The following is a 24412-nucleotide window of genomic DNA, read 5'->3' on the forward strand; positions in this document are numbered from 1 at the left end:
AGACTGAGACCCGGTCTTGCACCTGAGTTCGAGTCTCTGTCCAGCACACAGTTTTAATCTGTCATGAAGTTTCACAATGCTTGGTTATTTGTACAAACAATCAATAAATAAATAAAATTTTATATTAGGAAGGAGATGAATAAATTCACAATGTATGTTCATAAAGCATTATTTATTCAGAAATTATTTCTTTTACATTTTATTTTGACCCTAGAAGATGTGAAAAATCAAATATTTGCTAATATCTTACCGAGTTACTTCAACAACAAATGTTCTGATTTGCATAGGTTTGAGAGAGATATTAGGAATATCATTAGGGACCTCCCAGCTGTCCATACTTATGCCTGATGTGTCTGTCCAGTTGAGCCTGTCATATTCCCCAAGCCACTGGTTTGCAGCCAGTGTTGTTTCACGTATGGACTTCACAACAAATGGTGTAAACAGCTCCTGGTATTCAAGAAGACTGTATTAGATTCATGTTTAGTAAAGCAATGCATTGAAAAATGTTGCTAATTAATCTAATTATTTCCGAAATGAAAGTAAAAAATTAATGCTAATAATATTTTTAGGTTGGAAGAGCAAAAGCAGGAGCAACTGAAATCAGATTAAGAAGCATAAATTTAAAAATGTAGTTGAACGCTGAATTTTGTAACTTTATGAAATTCCTTCATCAGGATAAGGGAAGGGGTTATGTATACACATGAATGCTGAAGGAAAGAAAGAGATGAATCCTAATCTTAATGAGAGGAGACACAACATACAGGCCTCACTTTGGTCCTCCCTCTTGTTTCCTCCCCAATTTGACATTAGCCTCCTTATGCAACTGTACTTTATTTCACCGTCTCTCTCTTCCCTAACTTATTCTTGTGCCTCTTCTTGCCTCTTTTCTCTTATATTCCTGTCTTCTTTTTTGCATTTGTTTTTTTCTTTTCTTCTTCTTCCCATTTCTCAAATATTTATTTCCTTTGCATTTCTTTTTCTTATACCTCATATATTTCAGGTCCAGAATCTAGAATGGCTTTCTGTTTCCTTCAACAACTGTTTTGAAATAGTCTGCACCTTGATATGGGATTTTATGATACTTAGAAAAATTTATGATTCAACTGCATTTTTATTAGTTTACATACTTATCTACATTCATGTGTTAGAATTGCATCCATTAAAACAATTTACAAGCTAATTATGAACACAGCATTTCAAGAACTATGTTAGCACTGGAACTTGAGATACATAATTAATTTATGTAAAATTTTATCTCCATACAGTCACACTTTACTAGCTGCTATTAAGAACACTTACTGCCAATATTATGCAAATCCAGGTGAAATGTCACTTGGCGATGTTAAAATCCTAACAGTGTATGTATGCTAGACATAATTACATTAACCTGTTTTGAACTTGTATGAGCTGTTGATGCTAATCCACCATCATTTAAAAGCAATATGAGATATGTTTCTCAAAATTGTGTGCGTCAAGTAATCTGGCATGAAAATGGTGTTTATGTATAATTACAAAAAGACTGAATGAAGAGAATACACCCTAATGGTGAATGTAATGAAGGAGTCTTGTCCAACACAGTTTGTCACTTGTTAGACTATACTACTTTTTCTGAAGAATTTAATTTTCAGAATAAGTTTATTCCTGAATTTTCCACATTAAAAGAAATACTGTAATGTCATTAGTCTAATGTTATAATTTCTGAATTTCAGATTTTCATGATGATCTATGAATTGTCTCAAGTGTCATAGCACACACTGTGTCTATGGAAATGACAGACAAGGTGAACGTTTGTATTATTAGTAAAAAACTTATCAAACATCATTACCACAAAATATGTAGTGTAATAGTTAAAATAAAATGTGTCTGATAACATTTTTCCACTTGTCTATGATCCAGCAGGTGTAGAAATAATAGAGCTCTGAATAGCATAAATGGGAGCCAGAACATAATTTATTGCATTTCAAATCAAAAAATAGGTAATAAAATATTCCATTTTTTGCCACTAGTCAGCATAGTGTACATTATGAGACATAACAATGAAAAAGTATGCTTTAGTCTGATTACAAAATAAAAGGTGACAAACCCTTAATGGAGTGCTGTGATGTACTCATTTATAGCAAGAGAAATTATTAAGTATGTGGATCCTCTATACATAGCCTCATTTTACTAGAAGATAAAATTAGATATAACATAGGCTGAAAATTATGCAGGTATGTTGGAAGGGAGGAAAGAAGAGAAATACAAGCAGAGGCCTTCTTAGATATTGCAAATGTGAAGCTGAATGGAAGATTGGGAGTATCAGGTACTGTTGATACCTTAAAATCATCTCATAGCAGTAACAAAGGTAACAAACAAATCTGTTTTTACATGTTGTATAAAATGAGATTTACTTGTATAGAGGGAATACTGACTTCATTTTTTGAGTGTACATACCTCCAAATTCACTACAGCTGCATCTGAAAGAACAAGATCTTCATTCTTTTCAAATATATGTTCCAGCCGCAGTAGCACTGTATTATTCTTCCACGGTTCCAGTGTTAGAATGTGGACATTTTGTGGGATGTTTTGAAGAATTCCTGAGAACTAGAATGGAAAGCTCAAATGAGTGAAATTAAAACATTTCTGCCATTTTAATTCTGGTGAAACAGTATACACACACCATTAATTATTTCTATTTTTCAGAAAGTACAGCATTGTAAATATATAACCAGATATTGAAGAGAGTGATTTCAAGGTTAAAGCTGATTTCTGCCATAATAACACAACAATAACAATATTTCACCATAACAATGCTTATCAATTTCATGTGGACCACATGGGACTGCATAATTGTGGTTGCAGTTCTTCTGGAAAGGTAACTGTGCATCTTCCAGCATTTTAGCAATGATACTGTTGCAGAAAGTAAATGAATATGTGATCCGCAATTCCTGCTGGAGAAATGATGGACTACATTTTTATGAGTAGGTTATCAACCATCCTTGTTACTCACTATTGCTAGCACTAACTGATTTGGCAAGTTCTGAATCTGCTTTGTTACCAATATTCCATTTCAAGATTTTCAGTAAAGTATGTTTCTGTTATGAGGGATATTTCAAGACCGTTCACACCCATTAACAAGTGTCACAATTATGCACACTTAATTTATGATTTGACTATTGGAGTCACAACCTACAAGTACTGGTATTTTATGAAACGCAAAAATAATCAATTGTCATTGGTTTGTTCCATCTTAAGCTTACTGCAACTGAGTATTTTCCAGCAGACAAGTCTCACTTTCATTTATAAAGTTGACAGAAGATAAATAAAAGTGAGACATGATAGGCTTCCACTGCTGGTGTCATTTTGGATAACATAATTTTGGTTATTGAGCCACATCACTGTAAACTACTAAAACAATAAAGTTTCTGAGCTTTGACTGACTTGCTGTGGTCCCCTTCAGGGTGGTTCACTGTTGTGTACTGGTGGATGTCTTCCTTTATGTACCATCATTTTCAGTCAGCTGGTGGTTATCGATATCACATATATGAGATGTCATTGGGCAATTTGAAGAGTTCTTATAGAGGGAATAGCTATACCGTACCCTGGTGCCTGATTGGAAGGCAACTCTGATATGTTATTGGTGGAAGACAGCATATCGGCTGGCTGTTGTTTCTGCTACTCTGGTAAGTTATTCATAGGCAATCTTGCATTGGTGATTGGAAGGCAATAGCAAATCGGCAGCTTGTATCTAGGGGACAGTGTTTTAGTGCAGTAAGGCATGAGCCTGCACAGCAGTTCTCGTGCAGCTGCTGTTTATACTGTTCAAGCCAGATTAAGTGGTGCTGCTGGCTGGTGAACACATCCAGTCCGCCAGGCTGGAATAACTGGCAGCCAGGCTGTAGGTAATTTGTAGCCATCTTCTCTGCTCAAGTTGCTAGCACATGTAATTATTTCAGTAACCTCTCTTATATTCATAGTTGCAAGTGAGCATGCATGGTTCTTTAAAACTTATAGCATGATCATGTTCCTGGTGGTGTTCTGCTACAGCTGGTTTGTTGTTCTGTCCCAGGCGAATGTAACGTTCAGGCTCCAAAATGCGAATGCTGATGGGTCTTCTGGTTTCACCAACACAGACTTTACCACAATCACACCAAAGTTTGTAGACACCTGCAGTCATGGGACCCTTAGTGGGCCTCAATAAATCTTAGATCTTATGGCCACTCTGAAACATACGCAAGAGGCATCAGTGTCTGTGTAGACAAGTTTCTCCATTGTGCAGGAGTCAGATCTGTATTTCACAATGGCTGCAAGATCCAAGACTTGATGAGGCTTACTAAGGATCCTGTGAATACTCTCAACACTGCAGCTGTCTATGAACGTTGGTGTGAATATGGCGAAGTCTATGTTGGTGAAACCGAGAGACTCATTAATACTATTGTATCGGAGCATGAATGTTACGTGTAATGAACGGAACAACAAGTCAGTTGTAGCAGAATACCACCAGGAATATAGACATCCTATCAGTTTTCAAGAACCTCATGTACTTGCAGTGGATGCAGCAACAGAGAATAAGAGAGGCAACTGAAATAGTTAAACACCCCTAACAACATGAACAGGGATGATGGCTAGAAGTCACCTACACCCTGCCTGCCAGCACTTCAGCCCAGCATACTGCATGTGTTTGCCAGCCAACAGCAACAATCAATCCAGCAACAATCAGCAGACATATCAGCTTGTGTCTGTATATGTGCGTATGGATATGCATGTGTGTGCGAGTGTATACCTGTCCGTTTTTCCCCCAAAGTAAGTCTTTCCACTTCCAGGATTGGAATGCCTCCTTACCCTCTCCCTTAAAACACACAAACACACATCCTTTCGTCTTTCCCTCTCCTTCCCTCTTTCCTGATGAAGCAACCATGGGTTGCGAAAGCTTGAAATTTGTGTGTGTGTTTGTGTTTGTTATTGTCTCTATCAATGTACCAATGCTTTCGTTTGGTAAGTTACAGAATCTTTGTTTTTAGATATATTTTGTAAGAGATGTGTAGACAAGCTGTGATTCCTCCTGTACTGCATATGCAAATGGAATAGGAAAAAACCTTAGTAGTCAGTACAATCAGAAATACCCTAGTCTACGCACTTCACTGTGGATTGCGGGATAATTGGTACAGATCTTTGCATCTTTGATTACATGAGCGATCAAAATGTTTTCTTGTGAGTAATTCGTGTTTTATGTAGCTTTTCTGTGAACTAATATTCATATTTTTTCTGACCACCAGGCTGCACAGATACTGACAGAAGCTAAAAATCATGTCAGCAAGCAAAAAGAAATAATATTATGGCAATGTTAAAGATCTCAAGAGTATGCTAAGATCACAATTTTGTGACAGGAACTGCACTACTTTCAGTGAATCTACATTAGATTTTTATTATTGCTTCAATGACACATGCCCAGAAATTACCTTTTCAGTAAATAACTGCAAAAAGATATAAAAAATGTAACTGGATAAATCATGAAGTGGAAACAGCAAGAAGAAAACTTAGACTTTGTGGTGGAATGCAATTGGCCAAGTGACCTATCTTTGGACTGCCATCTTTGAGGTTCACAACATATAGTCCATGGACCTTCAGTTCATTGCAAACTTTTGAATTGGAGTGATTGTGTGTTTATGTGTAGTGAAATCAAGCTGATCATTAAAGTGCTTATCTCTACATGTGGAATCTTAGTGTATTCATTTCAGCCATTGTACTTACTCCTCCCCCCCCCCCCCCTCCCCCCTGCATAATGCTGCCACAAGGGCGAGCCTCTGTGGTGGCATGCAATTGGCCGAGTGATCTATCTTTGGACAGCCACCTTTGAGGTTTGCGACGGGCAGCACGAGGCCCTTCCGTTCGTTGCAAACTTTTGAATTGGAGTGACTGTGTGTTTACGTGTAGTGATATCAAGCTGATCATTAAAGTGCTTATCTTTAGATGTAGAATCTTAGCATATTCATTGTATTCATTTAAACCATTGTACCTACTTCCAAAACTTTTCCAATGTGCAATGCTAAAGAATAGCAATAATAACAGAATAAAGGTATACTTTAAGAACTATCATGATTATTACAAAGATCTGGTGTTGGAAACTAAAAGTAAATACATAGACATGTGGTATCCTCTGACACGAAGTGACACTTCTCTGATTATTCTCTTTGGCTGTTTGCTTGCTGTCTTTGTTCTCTCACGCCATGTTCGACATCCACTTCTGTATTCGCCCTGTTCAGTGCCAAAATAAATGTTCATTTTGACTCTAAAACTGTGTTATTATGGTTCTACACCACATAATACCCACAGTGGTGACCCCGTCTTCAACGTTGTACGTTCGGTAATTATTTTGTGCTTACTTTCACTAGTAATGGTCTCTGTGTGTCGGCCCACATTGTCTTGAAAAATATGGATTTACTAGTGTCATTTCATGCAAGAGCGTCACACCCTAGAAATTGTGCTTCTGCTTTCAATAGTGTTCCTAATGTACAGTTGGTTAAAAGTGAACAATTTTCTGGCCCCAGCCATGACAGCGGCCACTTAACTGTTTCTGGCCCAACATGTCCAACGTCAAATGCTACTACACAGCAGGGCCTGCCGCCTGGACAGTGCACGCTGCTCATTGACATTGGGAACGATAATCATGTGAAGGAAGTTGTGCTTCACCCTCCAGATAAGCAGTCATCTTCTGGCTGGTTTGATGTGCAGATGCAGTTCAAGAATTGTACTCCAAAAGCTCATATGAGTGGGGTAGCACATTTTTACTTGCTTGACATAATTGTACCAATCCCCCTCCCCTCCCGCAAGCCATCTCTGTGACAACGGTCGCCTCAGCTATGCCGGTTGCTGTGACCATCGCTCCATGGTTACATCAAGATCACTTTCTGCCCACTCCTGTAATGGCACCGGCCATTTCTTCCGCACCAGTTTTAGGATCAGGCCCCCCTGACTGTTTCGTGACCGCCTTCCGCCCGTCGTTCACACTGCACCAGCTGTTATGACCGCACCGTGTCTGCCTCCGGGCCTGCAGTTGGAACACATTGTGCCATCGGTTGTGCCAGTCCACACCTCTACACGTGCTGCTTGTGGCCGCCCCCCCCCCCCCCCCACACACAGACCTCGGGCGACGCATCACCCACTGCTACTCCACTCCGGGTGTCCGGGGCTCCCTCGACTGCCGACACGGACCTGTGCCTGCCTGTGCTCCATCAACAGGTGTCACCCAGCAGATTTCCTAACCTGCCTTCATTGCAAAAGGACAACCTCAAGACTCGGTTTCCCCTGGTGGACCATCTACTGTGATATCCACGGGATCTCGGACAATGATGCACATTTCATCTGCCTCGTGAGCCAACTCCGCAACCAACCTGACCTAATCAGTGATCTGTTCCTCTCGCCACCTGCCTCGTCGAAGTACACTCCTGGAAATTGAAATAAGAACACCGTGAATTCATTGTCCCAGGAAGGGGAAACTTTATTGACACATTCCTGGGGTCAGATACATCACATGATCACACTGACAGAACCACAGGCACATAGACACAGGCAACAGAGCATGCACAATGTCGGCACTAGTACAGTGTATATCCACCTTTCGCAGCAATGCAGGCTGCTATTCTCCCATGGAGACGATCGTAGAGATGCTGGATGTAGTCCTGTGGAACGGCTTGCCATGCCATTTCCACCTGGCGCCTCAGTTGGACCAGCGTTCGTGCTGGACGTGCAGACCGCGTGAGACGACACTTCATCCAGTCCCAAACATGCTCAATGGGGGACAGATCCGGAGATCTTGCTGACCAGGGTAGTTGACTTACACCTTCTAGAGCACGTTGGGTGGCACGGGATACATGCGGACGTGCATTGTCCTGTTGGAACAGCAAGTACCCTTGCCGGTCTAGGAATGGTAGAACGATGGGTTCGATGATGGTTTGGATGTACCGTGCACTATTCAGTGTCCCCTCGACGATCACCAGTGGTGTACGGCCAGTGTAGGAGATCGCTCCCCACACCATGATGCTGGGTGTTGGCCCCGTGTGCCTCGGTCGTATGCAGTCCTGATTGTGGCGCTCACCTGCACGGCGCCAAACACGCATACGACCATCATTGGCACCAAGGCAGAAGCGACTCTCATCGCTGAAGACGACACGTCTCCATTCGTTGCTCCATTCACGCCTGTCACGACACCACTGGAGGCGGGCTGCACGATGTTGGGGCATGAGCAGAAGACGGCCTAACGGTGTGCGGGACCGTAGCCCAGCTTCATGGAGACGGTTGCGAATGGTCCTCGCTGATACCCCAGGAGCAACAGTGTCCCTAATTTGCTGGGAAGTGGCGGTGCGGTCCCCTACGGCACTGCGTAGGATCCTACGGTCTTGGCGTGCATCCGTGCGTCGCTGCGGTCCGGTCCCAGGTCGACGGGCACGTGCACCTTCCGCCGACCACTGGCGACAACATCGATGTACTGTGGAGACCTCACGCCCCACGTGTTGAGCAATTCGGCGGTACGTCCACCCGGCCTCCCGCATGCCCACTATACGCCCTCGCTCAAAGTCCGTCAACTGCACATACGGTTCACGTCCACGCTGTCGCGGCATGCTACCAGTGTTAAAGACTGCGATGGAGCTCCGTATGCCACGGCAAACTGGCTGACACTGACGGCGGCGGTGCACAAATGCTGCGCAGCTAGCGCCATTCAACGGCCAACACCGCGGTTCCTGGTGTGTCCGCTGTGCCATGCGTGTGATCATTGCTTGTACAGCCCTCTCGCAGTGTCCGGAGCAAGTATGGTGGGTCTGAGACACCGGTGTCAATGTGTTCTTTTTTCCATTTCCAGGAGTGTATGTGACGGTGAAAACTTTTCTTATTGAATGCCTTTCTTGCCCTCCGGCCGAGGCCATCCACCACAACTTCCGTGACGAGCATCTCGACGACTGCACACCTTCATAGCTCTGGCGGCGCCTTTGTAACTCGATTGGTGACCGAGCACTACCCGATGCCACACTGTGGGCTCTGTGGATGATCAAACTACCGCCAGGCCTACAGCTGCACCTGGTATCATACGCCGGGCCACTCGAGGTCCACCTACGCGCGGCTGATTGGGCCTATGCAATCATTCATCACCCGACACTGCCTGTCGAGGACAATTTTGCCTTCTGTTGGCACCCCTGCTCTGCCGGTTCCAGGCGCTGTCGGTAGGTCGGCGTGCACGCCTCAGCAGCTCGGCGACCTGCCAGGAGCTGCCTCCTGGCAGCCTACAGCAGCTACTACCTGCGTCCTCCTGACAGCAGCAGAACTCACCTGAGCAGCAGCCCGAGTGTCACTGCAGCCAGCTGTGTCCCCCACACTCCCCACAATGCCTCGCCTCCATGTTTAGCCACTTGCCAGTACCGTACAACCTATGGGGATGCCGCTCACAACTGCTGCGAGCCTTGTGCATACCCAAATGACTTGGCACGCGCATCAGGTGCCACGTCCTGCCGTGATCATCTACGGCGCCTACCTTCAGATGTTGCACTGCTTGCACCGATGGCATGGCGTCTTTATGTCACGGACTTGTCGTCAGCATGCGCTTTCTCGTCAACACCGACGCAAAACTCAGCAATATCCCTGCTAAGCATGTGAGCAACACGCTTTCTCCTGCTAATCTTGCACTGATCACCGTGAATCACTCTCATATCGCGGTTCTCAGCTCCATCAGGATGTCGCTCCATCTGTCCCCGGGTGTGACATTTCCTCGGACCTTTTGCGTCGCCGACGTGGACGAACCTGCGATCGTGTTGGACTTTCTACACCATTAAGAGCTCTATACGGACCTACAAGCTGCTACGCTCCGCTGGAAATCTGGTTCTACTGTTCTGTGCTCTAACGGGTACAGCACATCCTCGCTCTCCGCATTGACAGCCACACTTTCCACGTGTGCTTCTCTGCTTGAAGATATTACGGTTCGCCTCTCTCATTTATTGGACATCTGCAAGCAGATCGATGGGCTACCCACTCATAAAACGGACTTTTGCTCACGCATTGCTATTGCCTCTGCTGAACTGGCTCATGCACAGGTTACCTTATGCTGCCTATCTGCAGAGCCGTTCTTGTCTACGTAGCCTCCCTCTCCTACAGTGTCTTTGCTCTGCCCCGCTCCTGTGTTGGGCTGCACCTTTCCTGCTGTCAGTTCCGTGCGGATGCAGTTGGAGTTGGACCTACAGGATGCACCTGCCCCTGCTTCGCGGGATTCTTCGCACTGTGTGGCCGTCGCACCACATCCATCCTCATTGTCTCCCACCTAGGCTGCACCCACATCACTGCGGCCTGGCTCGGACGTCCGTGTCCCCACTTTGCGGGATCACTCGCTTTCCGTGGCTATTGCGTCGCGTGCTCAGCCGTCGCCTACTGCCGAAGCTCGGTATACACCGTCCCGGCACTCCGATGTCAGTCAACCGCCGCCTCTCGTGCCCCCCCTCCCCTCACCCCACCACGCGTGCCTCCCTTCGTGGGTCTCATCAATCACCAATGGCACCTGCCACCGAATCCTCACCGTGGATGGCCTGCCCGTAAGTCACAAAGCTTGATATTGTAACGCTACAAAACTGTTGTGAGCGAAAGAGATAGTTCAGGATTTACTGGCTTCGGGTGTGCTCCGATCTTCTAACAGCAACTGGTCCTCCCCCATTCACCTGGTGTCTAAGAAAGACGGTTCGCTCTGCATGTGCAGTGAATACATGTCCCTTAATGATAAAACTATTATAGACGACTGTCCGATTCCTCATATGCGGGATTTCATGCAGTTACTGCATGGCTCGAAGTTCTTTTCTGTATTGGACTATGTGAAGGCATATCACCAAATTCCGATGCACGAAAATGGCAATCATTACGCCTTTTGGCCTTTTCAAATACTGCTTCATGCCATATGGCTTAAAAAACGTTGCACAGACGTGGCAATGTCTCATTGATTCAATTTTGCTACCACTTACTTTCGCTTTTGCCTATTCGGATGACATCTTTTCCTTGTCTGTGGAGGAATGCAAATTTCATCTTGATGCATTTGGTGCAGCTCTTGTGGCCAATGGTGTGGTTATTAATGACGACAAATCGCAGCTCTGTTCCACAACTGTTACTTTCCTTGGCCATACGATCTCGGGCGATGGCCTCTGCCCTACTGACTCACGAATCGTGAACATCCTCGCTCTGCCTCTCCCCGAGGATTACGCACAACTGTGCCCTTTCCTAGGGGTGGTGAACTTTTGTTGGCAACATGTACTTTGGGCTGTCTCCATCCAGTCGGCACTAACCGACACCCTCTGTGGTAAAGATACAAATGGAAATCGTAAACTGGACTGGACTATGCCCATGCTGGATGCTTTGGACAATCTGATATCAGCCATTGTGCAGGCTATCTCTCCCCCTCACCCAGACCCCCAGACATGGATTTCTATCACTACTGACGCTAGTGAGTTGGCAGTAGGTGCTGTCCTCCAACAGCACACTGCAGACTCAACACAGCCACTGCGTTTCTTCTCAAAAAAGCTTATGAGGAGTCAATGTAAATGGTCGGCCTATGACCGCAACCTCCTCACGGTTTATGAGGCAATCAAACCTTTCAGGAGCGACGTCAAAGGACGCACTTTCACCATCTGTTCCGATCATAAAAATCTTGTTGACGTGATCCGCAACGCGGCAAAAGATCTCCCATCATGCCGCATCCAGGACACGGATTTTATTTGCCAACGTTCTTTGGATGCTTGTTACATCTTCGGTGCAGAAAACGTAGTTTGAAATTTGCAATGAACTCCTCTCATATTACGAGAATGAAGGTGACGCCTTTCTCCATTCAATTGTGACATTAGACAAAACCTGGGTACACCATTTTGACCCGGAGAACTGTGAGACTGTGGTTGCCGAAACAGTGTGTCGACTTCTTCCGTGACGGCTTTGGAAAACTAGTTCATCTTTGGCAGAAATGTATCCAATTATGTGGAAAAGTGAATATTGGTAATTAAAGGTCACATTCTAAAGATTATTTCTGTATTCGATTTATTAAAATATTCCCACCCAAACCCAATTAATGAAGGCAGAGCCATTACTTTTCATTCAACCCTCGTATATTCTTTCACAGAATGACATTTTGTGTAAGTGGCTTCATCTCACTACCACTGCAGAGAACGATTTACATTCACTGGAATATTTTGTTTTGGTTCTAGGTATCAATGCCAAACATTAGTTACAATTATTAGAATAAACACTATGTACAATCAGGATTAGTTACCATATTTATCTTAATCTTCATGAGTGCATATTTGTCACATCACTCTTGCAAAACTGTTTGGATAATAGACCTATAAAAGATATGAAAGTCAACCTGCAGCTACTATGTGTATTGTTGTTACCTCTGTAGTGTAAGATGTCCATTCATCAAATGACATGCTTAGTGGAGTAACAAAAATCCATGGGCTCAGCAACTTCTCTTGCGCCAGCAGTCTCTCTTGGGCTGCAAGGCTCATGTTTCCTGATCCTTCAGTTGGGCCTACAACCAAATAATGCTTCCCTCTTGCAATTCGGCCCTTACCAAATGCTTCATCTTCAAGTGCTTCACCAACGCCTTTCCCATCATCATACAACAGACGTCGATGTACCTGTGTTACAAATGAGAGTTGCTTTAATGACATTGCTTTTTGGTCCATTATAAATTTCATTTCCAGATAATTTTATAAGATGAAAGTAAAAGCCATAGCTTTTGTGCACATGCCTCAGTTTTCATTACACTCACTTTGCTATCTAACATACAGGGTGTTAAAAATATGTTGAGTCCTTTCAGAGGTGGTAGTACTCACAGAAATAACAAAAACAAGTTAAATAAATGTAGATATAGAAACACATACTACTCTTTGAAGTTGACATAGTTTCTGCTGTACATGTTGACATGCATTGAAGATATGATCTGGTAGTGTCTGTGCATTGTTGATATAAGTTAGATTTGATTATATATTGTTTTTGGTTCACAGAGCCATGGTGAACATATCCAAGGATACAGAGCAGGCCATAGAACAAGAGTACACATGTACCGTCACAATGAGATAGATATACTATGTTCCTTCTACAGATACTATATTACACTATCTGATAAAAAGTATCTGGACAACATTGTGTAATGCAGAACTGACCACTAGCTGTCCCTAGAAATTCACTTGCCAAGATAAAAGAAGATTAGATTAGTTTTTTGTTCCATAGATCCATGCTAAGGAGATCCTCATGGATGGGGAAGGGAGGGAGTATTGTGTTGTCAGCAGAGAAACAGTAACAGCAGAATGTGTTGGTAATGAGGGCTGTGTGATTTTGAATGTGGACTGGCCACCGAGTGCCACCTGAGCAACAAAAGTCCTTGAGGTACAGTTTAACCCTTCTAAAGCTACCAGTGTCAGCTGTGACCACGAAGTGGAAATGTGAAGGAACAAGCATAGCCAAATCAAAACCAAGTGGACCTCTGGTACTCGTGGACAGGGATCGTCCAGCATTTAGAAAGAATGGGATGCATTGCCTCTACAGGCATTCAGTCACTTCACTGAAAATGTCCCCAGCTGATCTTTGATCTGCAGCAATGTGTATTTTCGCATAATAAAAGTATAAATTCAAATTCCACCAAACACAGCACGTTAATTTCTGAAGCATTAAAATCGAAATTGTGACGACCTTTTTTTAAGCCAAATCATAACTCGAATCATGTGATATCACAAGCCGATGACAGGAGATATTCAGAGCATAGGACACGTGATTTAGTCTGCAAGCAGCAACTCCACTTAACTAGTGCAAACACATAAACACGAACAATTAATGGTTTAAATTAATATACGTAGTGTAGCTACAAGAAAAGCTAAGCTTTCACATTTAATATTGGTCTTCTGTTTTCTTCAACAAGTAAGAATCAGCTGAGAAAGTTGCAAATAATGTCTTTCAGAAAATTATTAAGTGGCTCTCTGCAAATGGACTCTCACTAAATTTTGAGAAAACACAGTTTATACAATTCTGTACAGTAAATGGCATAACACCATTGATAAACATAGACTATGAACAGAAGTCTGTTGCTAAGGCAGAATACTCAAAATTTCTGAGTGTGTGCACTTTTGAGAAATTGAATTGGAAGAAACACATCGATGATCTGCTGAAATGGTTAGGTTCAATTACTTATGCTATTAGGGTTATTGCAAATTTTGGTGATAAACATATCAGTAAATTAGGTTACTCTGCCTATTTTCATTCACTGCTTTCATATCGCTTCATATTTTGGGGCAATTTGTCATTAAGAGAGAAAGTATTCATTGCACAAAAGCGTGTAATCAGAATAACAGCTGGAGCCCACCCAAGATCATCTGGCAGACATTTATTTAAGCAACTCAGGATATTCACAGTACCTTCATAAGACATATATTCACTTATGAAATTTTCCATTGCACAGCTACAACACTAGAAGCAAGGATGATCTTCACTATTCTGGATTACATCTCACTTTGGCGCAGAAAGGAGTGAATTATGCTGCCAAAAAGATCTTCGGTCATTTGCCAAACATTTTCATATTCTCATACGCAGCATAATTCATCTTGTGTGAAAGGAAATTTACTTAGAGAGTAACGCTTTTCAAACCACCATTCGCAACATTTTCACAAGACCTGTTACAAATATGTTTGTTTTAGGAGTTTCCAGGCTGCGCCAGAAAATGGGTGTCACTGTACCACACATATACACTGATGTAGAAAGCCTGTTTGTACGTATAAAGCTTAAGAGGCCTTACACCATGTCATAAAAGAAAGAGGAAGTCAGAGGATACTCATACTAAAATGAACAATTCAGCTTGAAGTGCACACTCATATGTCCAGATGCACAATGATGTAGGCCCCAACCTGACATTAAGCTTTTCAGTGTGGTTTTCAGGACATGAACTTTCTTGGAGTACCTGTGCTGTACTATCACATGTTTGGTTCTTATTATGGCATAATATGTGCCAGAAGGTTAAAAGTCGTACTTCTAATTCAGCAATACTGTGGAATGCCTCAACGGAAATGATTATTGTTGTTGTTGTGGTCTTCAGTCCTGAGACTGGTTTGATGCAGCTCTCCAGGCTAATCTATCCTGTGCAAGCTCCTTCATCTCCCAGTACCTACTGCAACCTACATCCTTCTGAATCTGCTTAGTGTATTCATCTCTTGGTCTCCCTCTACGATTTTTACCCTCCACGCTGCCCTCCAATGCTAAATTTGTGATCCCTTGATGCCTCAGTACATGTCCTACCAGCCGATCCCTTCTTCTAGTCAAGTTGTGCCACAAACTTCTCTTCACCCCAATCCTATTCAATACCTCCTCATTAGTTACGTGATCTAACCACCTAATCTTCAACATTCTTCTGTAGCACCACATTTCGAAAGCTTCTATTCTCTTCTTGTCCAAACTATTTGTTGTCCATGTTTCACTTCCATGCATGGCTACACTCCATACAAATACTTTCAGAAACGACTTCCTGACACTTAAATCTATACTCGATGTTAACAAATTTCTCTTCTTCAGAAACGCATTCCTTGCCATTGTCAGTCTACATTTTATATCCTATCTACTTTGACCATCATCAGTTATTTTGCTCCCCAAATAGCAAAACTCCTTTACTACTTTAAGTGTCTCACTTCCCAATATAATTCCCTCAGCCTCACCCGACTTAATTCAACTACATTCCATTATCCTTGTTTTGCTTTTGTTGATGTTCATCTTATATCCTCCTTTCAAGACACTGTCCATTCCATTCAACTGTTCTTCCAAGTCCTTTGCTGTCTCTGACAGAATTACAAAGTCATCGGCGAACCTCAAATTTTTTATTTCTTCTCCATGGATTTTAATACCTACTCCGAATTTTTCTGTTGTTTCCTTTACTGCTTGCTCAGTATACATATTGAATAACATCGGGGAGAGGCTACAACCCTGTCTCACTCCCTTCCCAACCACTGCTTCCCTTTCATGCCCCTCGACTCTTATAACTGCCATCTGGTTTCTGTACATATTGTAAATAGCCTTTCGCTCCCTGTATTTTACCCCTGCCACCTTTAGAATTTGAAAGAGAGTATTCCAGTCAACATTGTCAAAAGCTTTCTCTAAGTCTACAAATGCTAGAAACGTAGGTTTGCCTTTCCTTATTCTTTCTCCTAAGATAAGTCTTAAGGTTAGTATTGTCTCACGTGTTCCAATATTTCTACGGAATCCAAACTGATCTTCCCCGAGGTCGACTTCTACCAGTTTTTCCATTCGCCTGTAAATAATTCGTGTTAGTATGTAAAGCTGTGACTTACTAAACAGATAGTTCGGTAATTTTCACATCTGTCAACACCTGCTTTCTTTGGGATTGGAATTATTATATTCTTCTTGAAGTCTGAGGGTATTTCACCTGTCTCATACATCTTGCTCATCAGATGGAAGAGTTTTGTGAGAACTGGCTCTCCCAAGGCCATCAGTAGTTCTAATGGAATGTTGTCTACTCCCGGGGCCTTGTTTTGACTCAGGTCTTTCAGTGCTCTGTCAAACTCTTCATGCAGTATCATATCTCCCATTTCATCTTCATCTACATCCTTTTCCATTTCCATAATATTGTCCACAAGTACATCGCCCTTGTATAGACCCTCTATATACTCCTTCCACCTTTCTGCTTTCCCCTCTTTGCTTAGAACTGGGTTTCCATCCAAGCTCCTGATATTCATACAAGTGGCTCTCTTTTCTCCAAAGGTCTCTTTAATTTTCCTGTAGGCTGTATCTATCTTACCCCTAGTGAGGTAAGCCTCCACATCCTTACATTTGTCCTCTAGCCATGCCTGCTTAGCCATTTTGCACTTCCTGTTGATCTCATTTTTGAGACGTTTGTATTCCTTTTTGCCTGCTTCATTTACTGCATTTTTATATTTTCTCCTTTCATCAACTAAATTAAATATTTCGTCTGTTACCCAAGGATTTCTGCTAGCCCTCGTCTTTTTACCTACTTGATCCTCTGCTGCCTTCACTACTTCATCCATCAGAGCTACCCATTCGTCTTCTACTGTATTTCTTTCCCCCATTCCTGTCAATTGTTCCTTTATGCTCTCCCTGAAACTCTGCACAACCTCTGGTTTAGTCAGTTTATCCAGGTCCCATCTCCTTAAATTCCCACCTTTTTGCAATTTCTTCAGTTTTAATCTACAGTTCATAACCAATAGATTGTGGCCAGAGTCCACATCTGCCCCTGGAAATGTCATACAATTTAAAACCTGGTTCCTAAATCTCTGTCTTACCATTATATAATCTATCTGATACCTTTTAGTATCTCCAGGATTCTTCCATGTATACAACCTTCTTTTATGATTCTTGAACCAAGTTTTAGCTATGATTAAGTTATGCTCTGTGCAAAATTCTAACAGACGGCTCCCTCTTTCATTTCTTAGCCCCAATCCATATTCACCCCACTATGTTTCCTTCTCTCCCTTTTCCTACTGTCGAATTCCAGTCACCCATGACTATTAAATTTTCATCTCCCTTCACTATCTGAATAATTTCTTTTATCTCATCATACATTTCTTCAATTTCTTCGTCATCTGTTGAGCTAATTGGCATATGAACTTGTACTACTACAGTAGACATGGGCTTCATGTCTATCTTGGCCACTATAATACATTCACTATGCTGTTTGTAGTAGCTTACCCGCACTCCTATTTTTTAATTCATTATTAAACCTACTCCTGCATTAGCCCTATTTGATTTTGTATTTATAGCCCTGTATTCACCTGACCAGAAGTCTTGTTCCTCCTGCCACCGAACTTCACCAATTCCCTCTATATCTAACTTTAACCTATCCATTTCCCTTTTTAAATTTTCTAACCTACCTGCCCGATTAAAGGATCTGACATTCCACGCTCCGATCTGTAGAATTCCAGTTTTCTTTCTCCTGATAACGATGTCCTCTTGAGTAGTCCCCACCCAGAAATCAGAATGGGGGACTATTTTACCTCCGGAATATTTTACCCAAGAGGATGCCATCATCATTTAACCATACAGTAAAGCTGCATGCCCTCGGGAAAAATTACGGCTGCAGTTTCCCCTTGCTTTCAGCCATTTGCAGTACCACAACAGAAGGCCGTTTTGGTTAATGTTATGAGGCCAGATCAGTCAATCATCCAGACTGTTGCCCCTTCAACTACTGAAAAGGCTGCTGCCCCTCTTCAGGAACCACACGTTTTTCTGGCCTCTCAACAGATACCCCTCCGTTGTGGTTGCACCTACGGTACGGCTATCTGTATCGTTGAGACACGCAAGCCTCCCCACCAATGGCAAGATCCATGGTTCATGGGGGGAAAATGATTATTAAACTCCAAATTTCTTTAGCATACTGACAAAAATAACTTCACTGTTCTGCAAGGTGATTAATGCTTGACTGCTAAAAACATGGAAATAAAATAGTCAGAAAACAAACTAATAAAGTATTTTAGCATTCTGTATTTATACAAATGTATTTTAATTCACTTGATAGCTCCCGGCCATAGAAATCTGTTTTATTTTCATTTGATGTGGGAGCTGTAAATGAACAGGAAACAGTGAAATCATTTATTTATTTATTCATCTGTAAACAAATTTCCTTGTATGGATGTCTTCATTGTCCATATATATGCACATTATTTTGTCGCATAAGATAATGAAATACAAGCTATATATAATATACAAGCTCTATATTACACACACAATTTATCATTGAATTACATAATGCAGAAGAACCTGCTTCAATCAAAAGAAATAGATCACAAGACTTCTCTAATACTTGTACAGGTAAATTACAATCTGGAATGTCCACCTTATAATTGATTAACCTGATTATTTATTTCAATTTTATGCTGCATAAATTCTGTAATTGAGTAAAAACTATTTTTTAATAAATATTCTTTAAGGAATCCTTTAAATTTACAGAGTTCCTTTATGTTTTTGATTTATGTTGGCAATTTATTGTATATTTGGCACCTTGGTAAAACACAGAGGTTTGGGTTTTAGTTTTATTCATTCTGATAGGTACAAGCAATTACTGTTTCTGGTTTGGTGATCATGTATGCAGCTGTTTGCTAAATATTGCTCAATATTTTTGTGAATAAAAACTGCAAGATATGTTCGCTTGGGATTGTCAGAATACCCTATTTTTTAAATAGCTCACTGCACTGTGCTCTTTTGTGACTCTTGCTCACTATTTTGATAGCTTGTTTTTGCAATCTGAACACATATTTCACATTTTGGGCATTTGCACACCAGAATGTTATGCCGTAACTTATTATAAAATGTATGTGTACAAAGTATGTCATTCTCTGGCATGAACTATTGGACACAGTGACTAATATTTGTAAGGCATAGCATGCTGTGCTAATTTTTTTCCCAAGCATCCTAATATGTTCATCCCATTTTAATTGTTGATCAACATAAATACCCAAAACTTTTGTGCTGGCTACACACTCTATGGTTTCACTTTGAACTTCAAGTTTTGTCATATTCGGTTTTTTCTTTATATAGAAGTTTATGTTATTACTCTTTTTCACATTAAGGGTTACTTTGTTGTTATTTAAACAGTTGTGAACTGCCATAAGTGCCTTTTCAGCTTTTACATTTAACATTTCTGGTGTCCTGTCTGTAATTATTATATTGCTGTCATCATCAACAAACAACACTGTTTCACCTTGCGTTACCCACTGTGGGAAGTCATTAATATAAATAAGAAATACTACTGGGCCTAACACACTCCCTTGAGGTACTCCAATGTTCAAATATACTTCAACTGCAAGACGTTTCACTAAATAATTTGAGCTACTTGAAATTTGAGATATCTCCACCCTCTGCACTCTGTCCACAAGGTAAGATCTAAACCATTTATTTACAACCCCCCTGATTCCTAGTGCTTCAAGTTTACCTAGTAGTATTTCATGGTCAATGGTATAAAATGCTTTACTGAGATCTAGGAAAATGCCTCAGTAAAGCATTTGATACAGTTGTCCATGAAATAATTGTAATCACTAAACATAAACAATAGTCATGGGTCATGGGGAAACTACCCCCCCCCCCCCCCCTCCCACTCCTCGCAGAAACTCAGAATGCTCTGCGCAGTGCATGTGTGGAACTGGCAGCTTGGGCACGCCAGAATGTTTTCCGGTTAGCATCTGGCTGCTTGTTAACACAGCCAACAGCCACACTTCAACTTCCCGGATTTCCCAGTTAAACATACACTTTCTCCCAGGTGGAAACATAGTTCTTCCCTGTTAATTGACAGTATATTTTCTCTCAGAACTGTGTAACTTATCAATCCCTTGAATGGTTATGGTTTTATACATGGGCGTAGAATTTCCCGGCGCTTTAGAAAACGAAACAACTTTTGGAAAGATGTTTGATGTGCAGTAACATGTACGCTGTATATTTTCGTATTACGAAAGTATAAATTCGAATTCCACCAAACGCCGCATGTTACTTTCCGAAGCATTGAAATCGAGATTGCGATGCGTAGTTGTAAGGCAGTCATTAGTCATAGCTCATGCACGTGATCTAGCCAGAGGATGACAGCAGATATTCAGAGCTTCGGACACGTGGTGTAGTCAGCCAGTAGCAACATCACTGTTAAGTAGTGCGAACACACGTACGGGAATATATATATAATATTGCTACAAGAAAAACAAAGCTTTCACATATAATATTGGTCTCTAAGGCCAATAGATGACTGATGAAAGGAGGAAGTACAAACATGTTCCGGGAAAATCAGGAATACAGAAATACAAGTCGCTGAGGAATGAAATAAATAGGAAGTGCAGGGAAGCTAAGACGAAATGGCTGCAGGAAAAATGTGAAGACACTGAAAAAGATATGATTGTCGGAAGGACTGACTCAGCATACAGGAAAGTCAAAACAACATTTGGTGACATTATAAGCAACGGTGGTAACATTAAGAGTGCAATGGGAATTCCACTGTTAAATGCAAAGGAGAGAGCAGATAGGTGGAAAGAATACATTGAAAGCCTCTATGAGGGTGAAGATTTGTCTGATGTGATAGAAGAAGAAACAGGAGTCGATTTAGAAGAGATAGGGGATCCAGTATTAGAATCGGAATTTAAAAGAGCTTTGGAGGACTTACGGTCAAATAAGGCAGAAGGGATAGATAACATTCCATCAGAATTTCTAAAATCATTGGGGGAAGTGGCAACAAAACGACTATTCACGTTGGTGTGTAGAATATATGAGTCTGGCGATATACCATCTGACTTTCGGAAAAGCATCATCCACACAATTCCGAAGACAGCAAGAGCTGACAAGTGCGAGAATTATCGTACAATCAGCTTAACAGCTCATGCATCGAATGTGCTTACAAGAATAATATACAGGAGAATGAAAAACAAAATTGAGAATGCGCTAGGTGACGATCAGTTTGATTTCGGAAAAGTAAAGGGACGAGAGAGGCAATTCTGACGTTACGGCTAATAATGGAAGCAAGGCTAAAGAAAAATCAAGACACTTTCATAGGATTTGTTGACCTGGAAAAAGCGTTCGACTATAGAAAATGGTGCAAGCTGTTCGAGATTCTGAAAAAAGAAGGGGTAAGCTATAGGGAGAGACGGGTCGTATACAATATGTACAACAACCAAGAGGGAATAATAAGAGTGGACGATCAAGAACGAAGTGCTCCTATTAAGAAGGGTGTAAGACAAGGCTGTAGCCTTTCACCCCTACTCTTCAATCTGTACATTGAGGAAGCAATGATGGAAATAAAAGAAAGGTTCAGGAGTGGAATTAAAATACAAGGGAAAGGATATCAATGATACGATTCGCTGATGACATTGCTATCCTGAGTGAACGTGAAGAAGAATTAGATGATCTGCTGAACGGAATGAACAGTCTAATGAGTACACAGTATGGTTTGAGAGTAAATCGGAGAAAGACAAAGGTAATGAGAAGTAGTAGAAATGAGAACAGCGAGAAACTTAACATCAGGATTGATGGTCATGAAGTCAATGAAGTTAAGGAATTCTGCTACCTAGGCAGTAAAATAACCAATGATGGACGGAGCAAGGAGGACATCAAAAGCAGACTCGCTATGGCAAAAAAGGCATTTCTGGCCAAGATAAGCCTACTAATATCAAATACCGGCCTTAATTTGAGGAAGAAATTTCTGAGGATGTACGTCTGGAGTACAGCATTGTACGGTAGTGAAACATGGACTGTGGGAAAACCAGAACAGAAGAGAATCAAAGCATTTGAGATGTGGTGCTATAGACGAATGTTGAAAATTAGGTGGACTGATAAGGTAAGGAATGAGGAGGTTCTACGCAGAATCGGAGAGGAAAGGAATGTGTGGAAAACACTGATAAGGAGAAGGGACAGGATGATAGGACATCTGTTAAGACATGAGGGAATGACTTCCATGGTACCAGAGGGAGCTGTAGAGGGCAAAAACTGTAGAGGAAGACAGAGATTGGAATAAGTCAAGCAAATAATTGAGGACGTAGGTTGCAAGTGCTACTCTGAGATGAAGGGGTTAGCACAGGAAAGGAATTCGTGGCTGGCAGCATCAAACCAGTCCGTAAAAAAAAAAAAAAAAAGGCCAACACGCTGCAAGAGAAGCTAAGCTTTCACATATAATGTTGGTCTTTTATGCATGTATTACATTTTAAGATATATCACACAAATGTGCCAAGTAAAATTTTTAATAATGTCTTAAAAATGTGATCTTCTGGGCTATAAATTCTTCTAAGTGGCTCGTCATCAAAGAGCTGATTTTTAAATGAGTCCCAGATTCCCAGTGAAGTAGGCGTCGACCTGATATTAAGTTTTTCAATGTGGTTTCGGGATGTAAATTTCCTTGGGTACCAGTACTTTGTTATCTCATGTCTGGTTCTTTGTTATGGCATAATGCCATACATGCTAGAAGATGCAAACGTACACTTGAAATGCACCAAACAGTTGAAACTAGCCAATAGTTTGAAATTAAACCCTTTGTTTCAAATACACTGACTGCCTCAGCGGAAAAGATTAATAAAAGAAAATTTCTTCAGCAAACCGATAAAAATTACTTCATTGTTCTGCATGGCAATTAATGCTTGACTGTCAGAAAGGTGGAAATAAAATAAAATCTGAAACTAATAACATATTTTAGCCTTCCGTACTTACGTGAATGTATTTTAATTCACATGATAGCTCCCGGCCAAAGAAATCAATTTTGTTTTCATTTGACGTGAGTGCAGTAGACAAAGAGGAAACAGCTAAATCACTAAATGTAAACACGGGTCACATGGAGACTACCCGCTTCCCTATTGTAACTCAGACTGCTCTGCGCATCAGACCCGTATCTACGATATTTCCGAACCGGGGCAATAGTAGATAGTGGTGTCCCTCGAGAATTTGGTGCAGGACGTCAAAAATTTAAAAATAATCAAATTTTCAAAAATACGTTCATTTTGTAGCGCTCATCTTTCTGAAGACCCAGATACATAAAACTTACGTGTCCAAGGAATTGTTATACATGCTATCTGATCTTAAGTGTGCCAAAGTGCAGTGCCACACCTCTTCACACAGCATTCTTCTATCGTACGTGACTGTATTTCGGTCTGTGGAATTGAAACGTGTATATTTTGTACTGGATGCCATAAAACTATATTCAGGACAGCAGAAATTAAAATGTCCTATGGTGCCATGCCTCTCCTGCTCCCAGTCGGCCAGTTTGACATCCTGCCCCTCTTTTCCTCTTTTCCTATTTTCCTATATTTTTAACATTTTTTTTTTTTTTTAATTTGCACTCTTTATTCCGTATTAGCTAACAACTTGCTGCTTTGTGTGACATAAAATTAAGTATAGGATACATAAAGACAGTAAAGAGAAGAGACAAGCAAGGCAGTACACATTTCTTCAATCCTTAGCTCCTAGAATTTTTTTCTCTCTAATCTTGCTACAGCTTTACATGGTATGCTTTCCTTTCTGCGAAAGGATCTGTTACCTCATCAACGTTTGTCACACGTTTTGCTACATGAAAAATCGAAATGTCATCTAATACTGAAAAAGGTGTAATTACAAATAGGCCCAAGATCGGTGTGGTTTCTCGACCTGATTGCCTATATTTTGTCACTGTCTGCGAGATAAAACAAAATAGGCCTTTATAATACTGCAGCAATTGTAACACACGCCAAATAAACGCGACTATTTTGGCAGAAATGGCCACTTTTAGAACATGACAGAATATAATTCACAAAGTACCAATATCAAATGCCTATTAGGCCTACTACAAGCAAAAAGCTTTATGTTAGGAAATAGTTTTGCACTCCATTCATACACTCCAGTTTCTCAAGGATGAGATCAAAAAGTAGTAGTGCAAAATTTTTATATAAATTTGGAATACTGGTAGTCTTATTCTTCC

General features: G+C 41.4%; 1 protein-coding gene across 1 annotated transcript in view; it reads right to left on the reverse strand.

Moving 5' to 3' along the window:
* Positions 1-218: 218 nt before the first annotated feature.
* LOC124598929 (lysosomal alpha-mannosidase-like) overlaps positions 219-24412 on the reverse strand; it is a 258417-nt gene continuing 234223 nt past the window's right edge. The window contains exons 15-17 of the mRNA XM_047136036.1: positions 12384-12629; positions 2434-2583; positions 219-447 (exon numbers count right to left, since the gene is read on the reverse strand). Of these exons, the coding sequence (XP_046991992.1) occupies positions 247-447; positions 2434-2583; positions 12384-12629 (597 nt within the window). The 3' untranslated portion in view covers positions 219-246. The remainder of the gene's footprint in view (positions 448-2433; positions 2584-12383; positions 12630-24412) is intronic.

Source organism: Schistocerca americana, chromosome 1 (genome assembly GCF_021461395.2).
Source record: "Schistocerca americana isolate TAMUIC-IGC-003095 chromosome 1, iqSchAmer2.1, whole genome shotgun sequence".
NCBI lineage: Eukaryota > Metazoa > Arthropoda > Insecta > Orthoptera > Acrididae > Schistocerca > Schistocerca americana.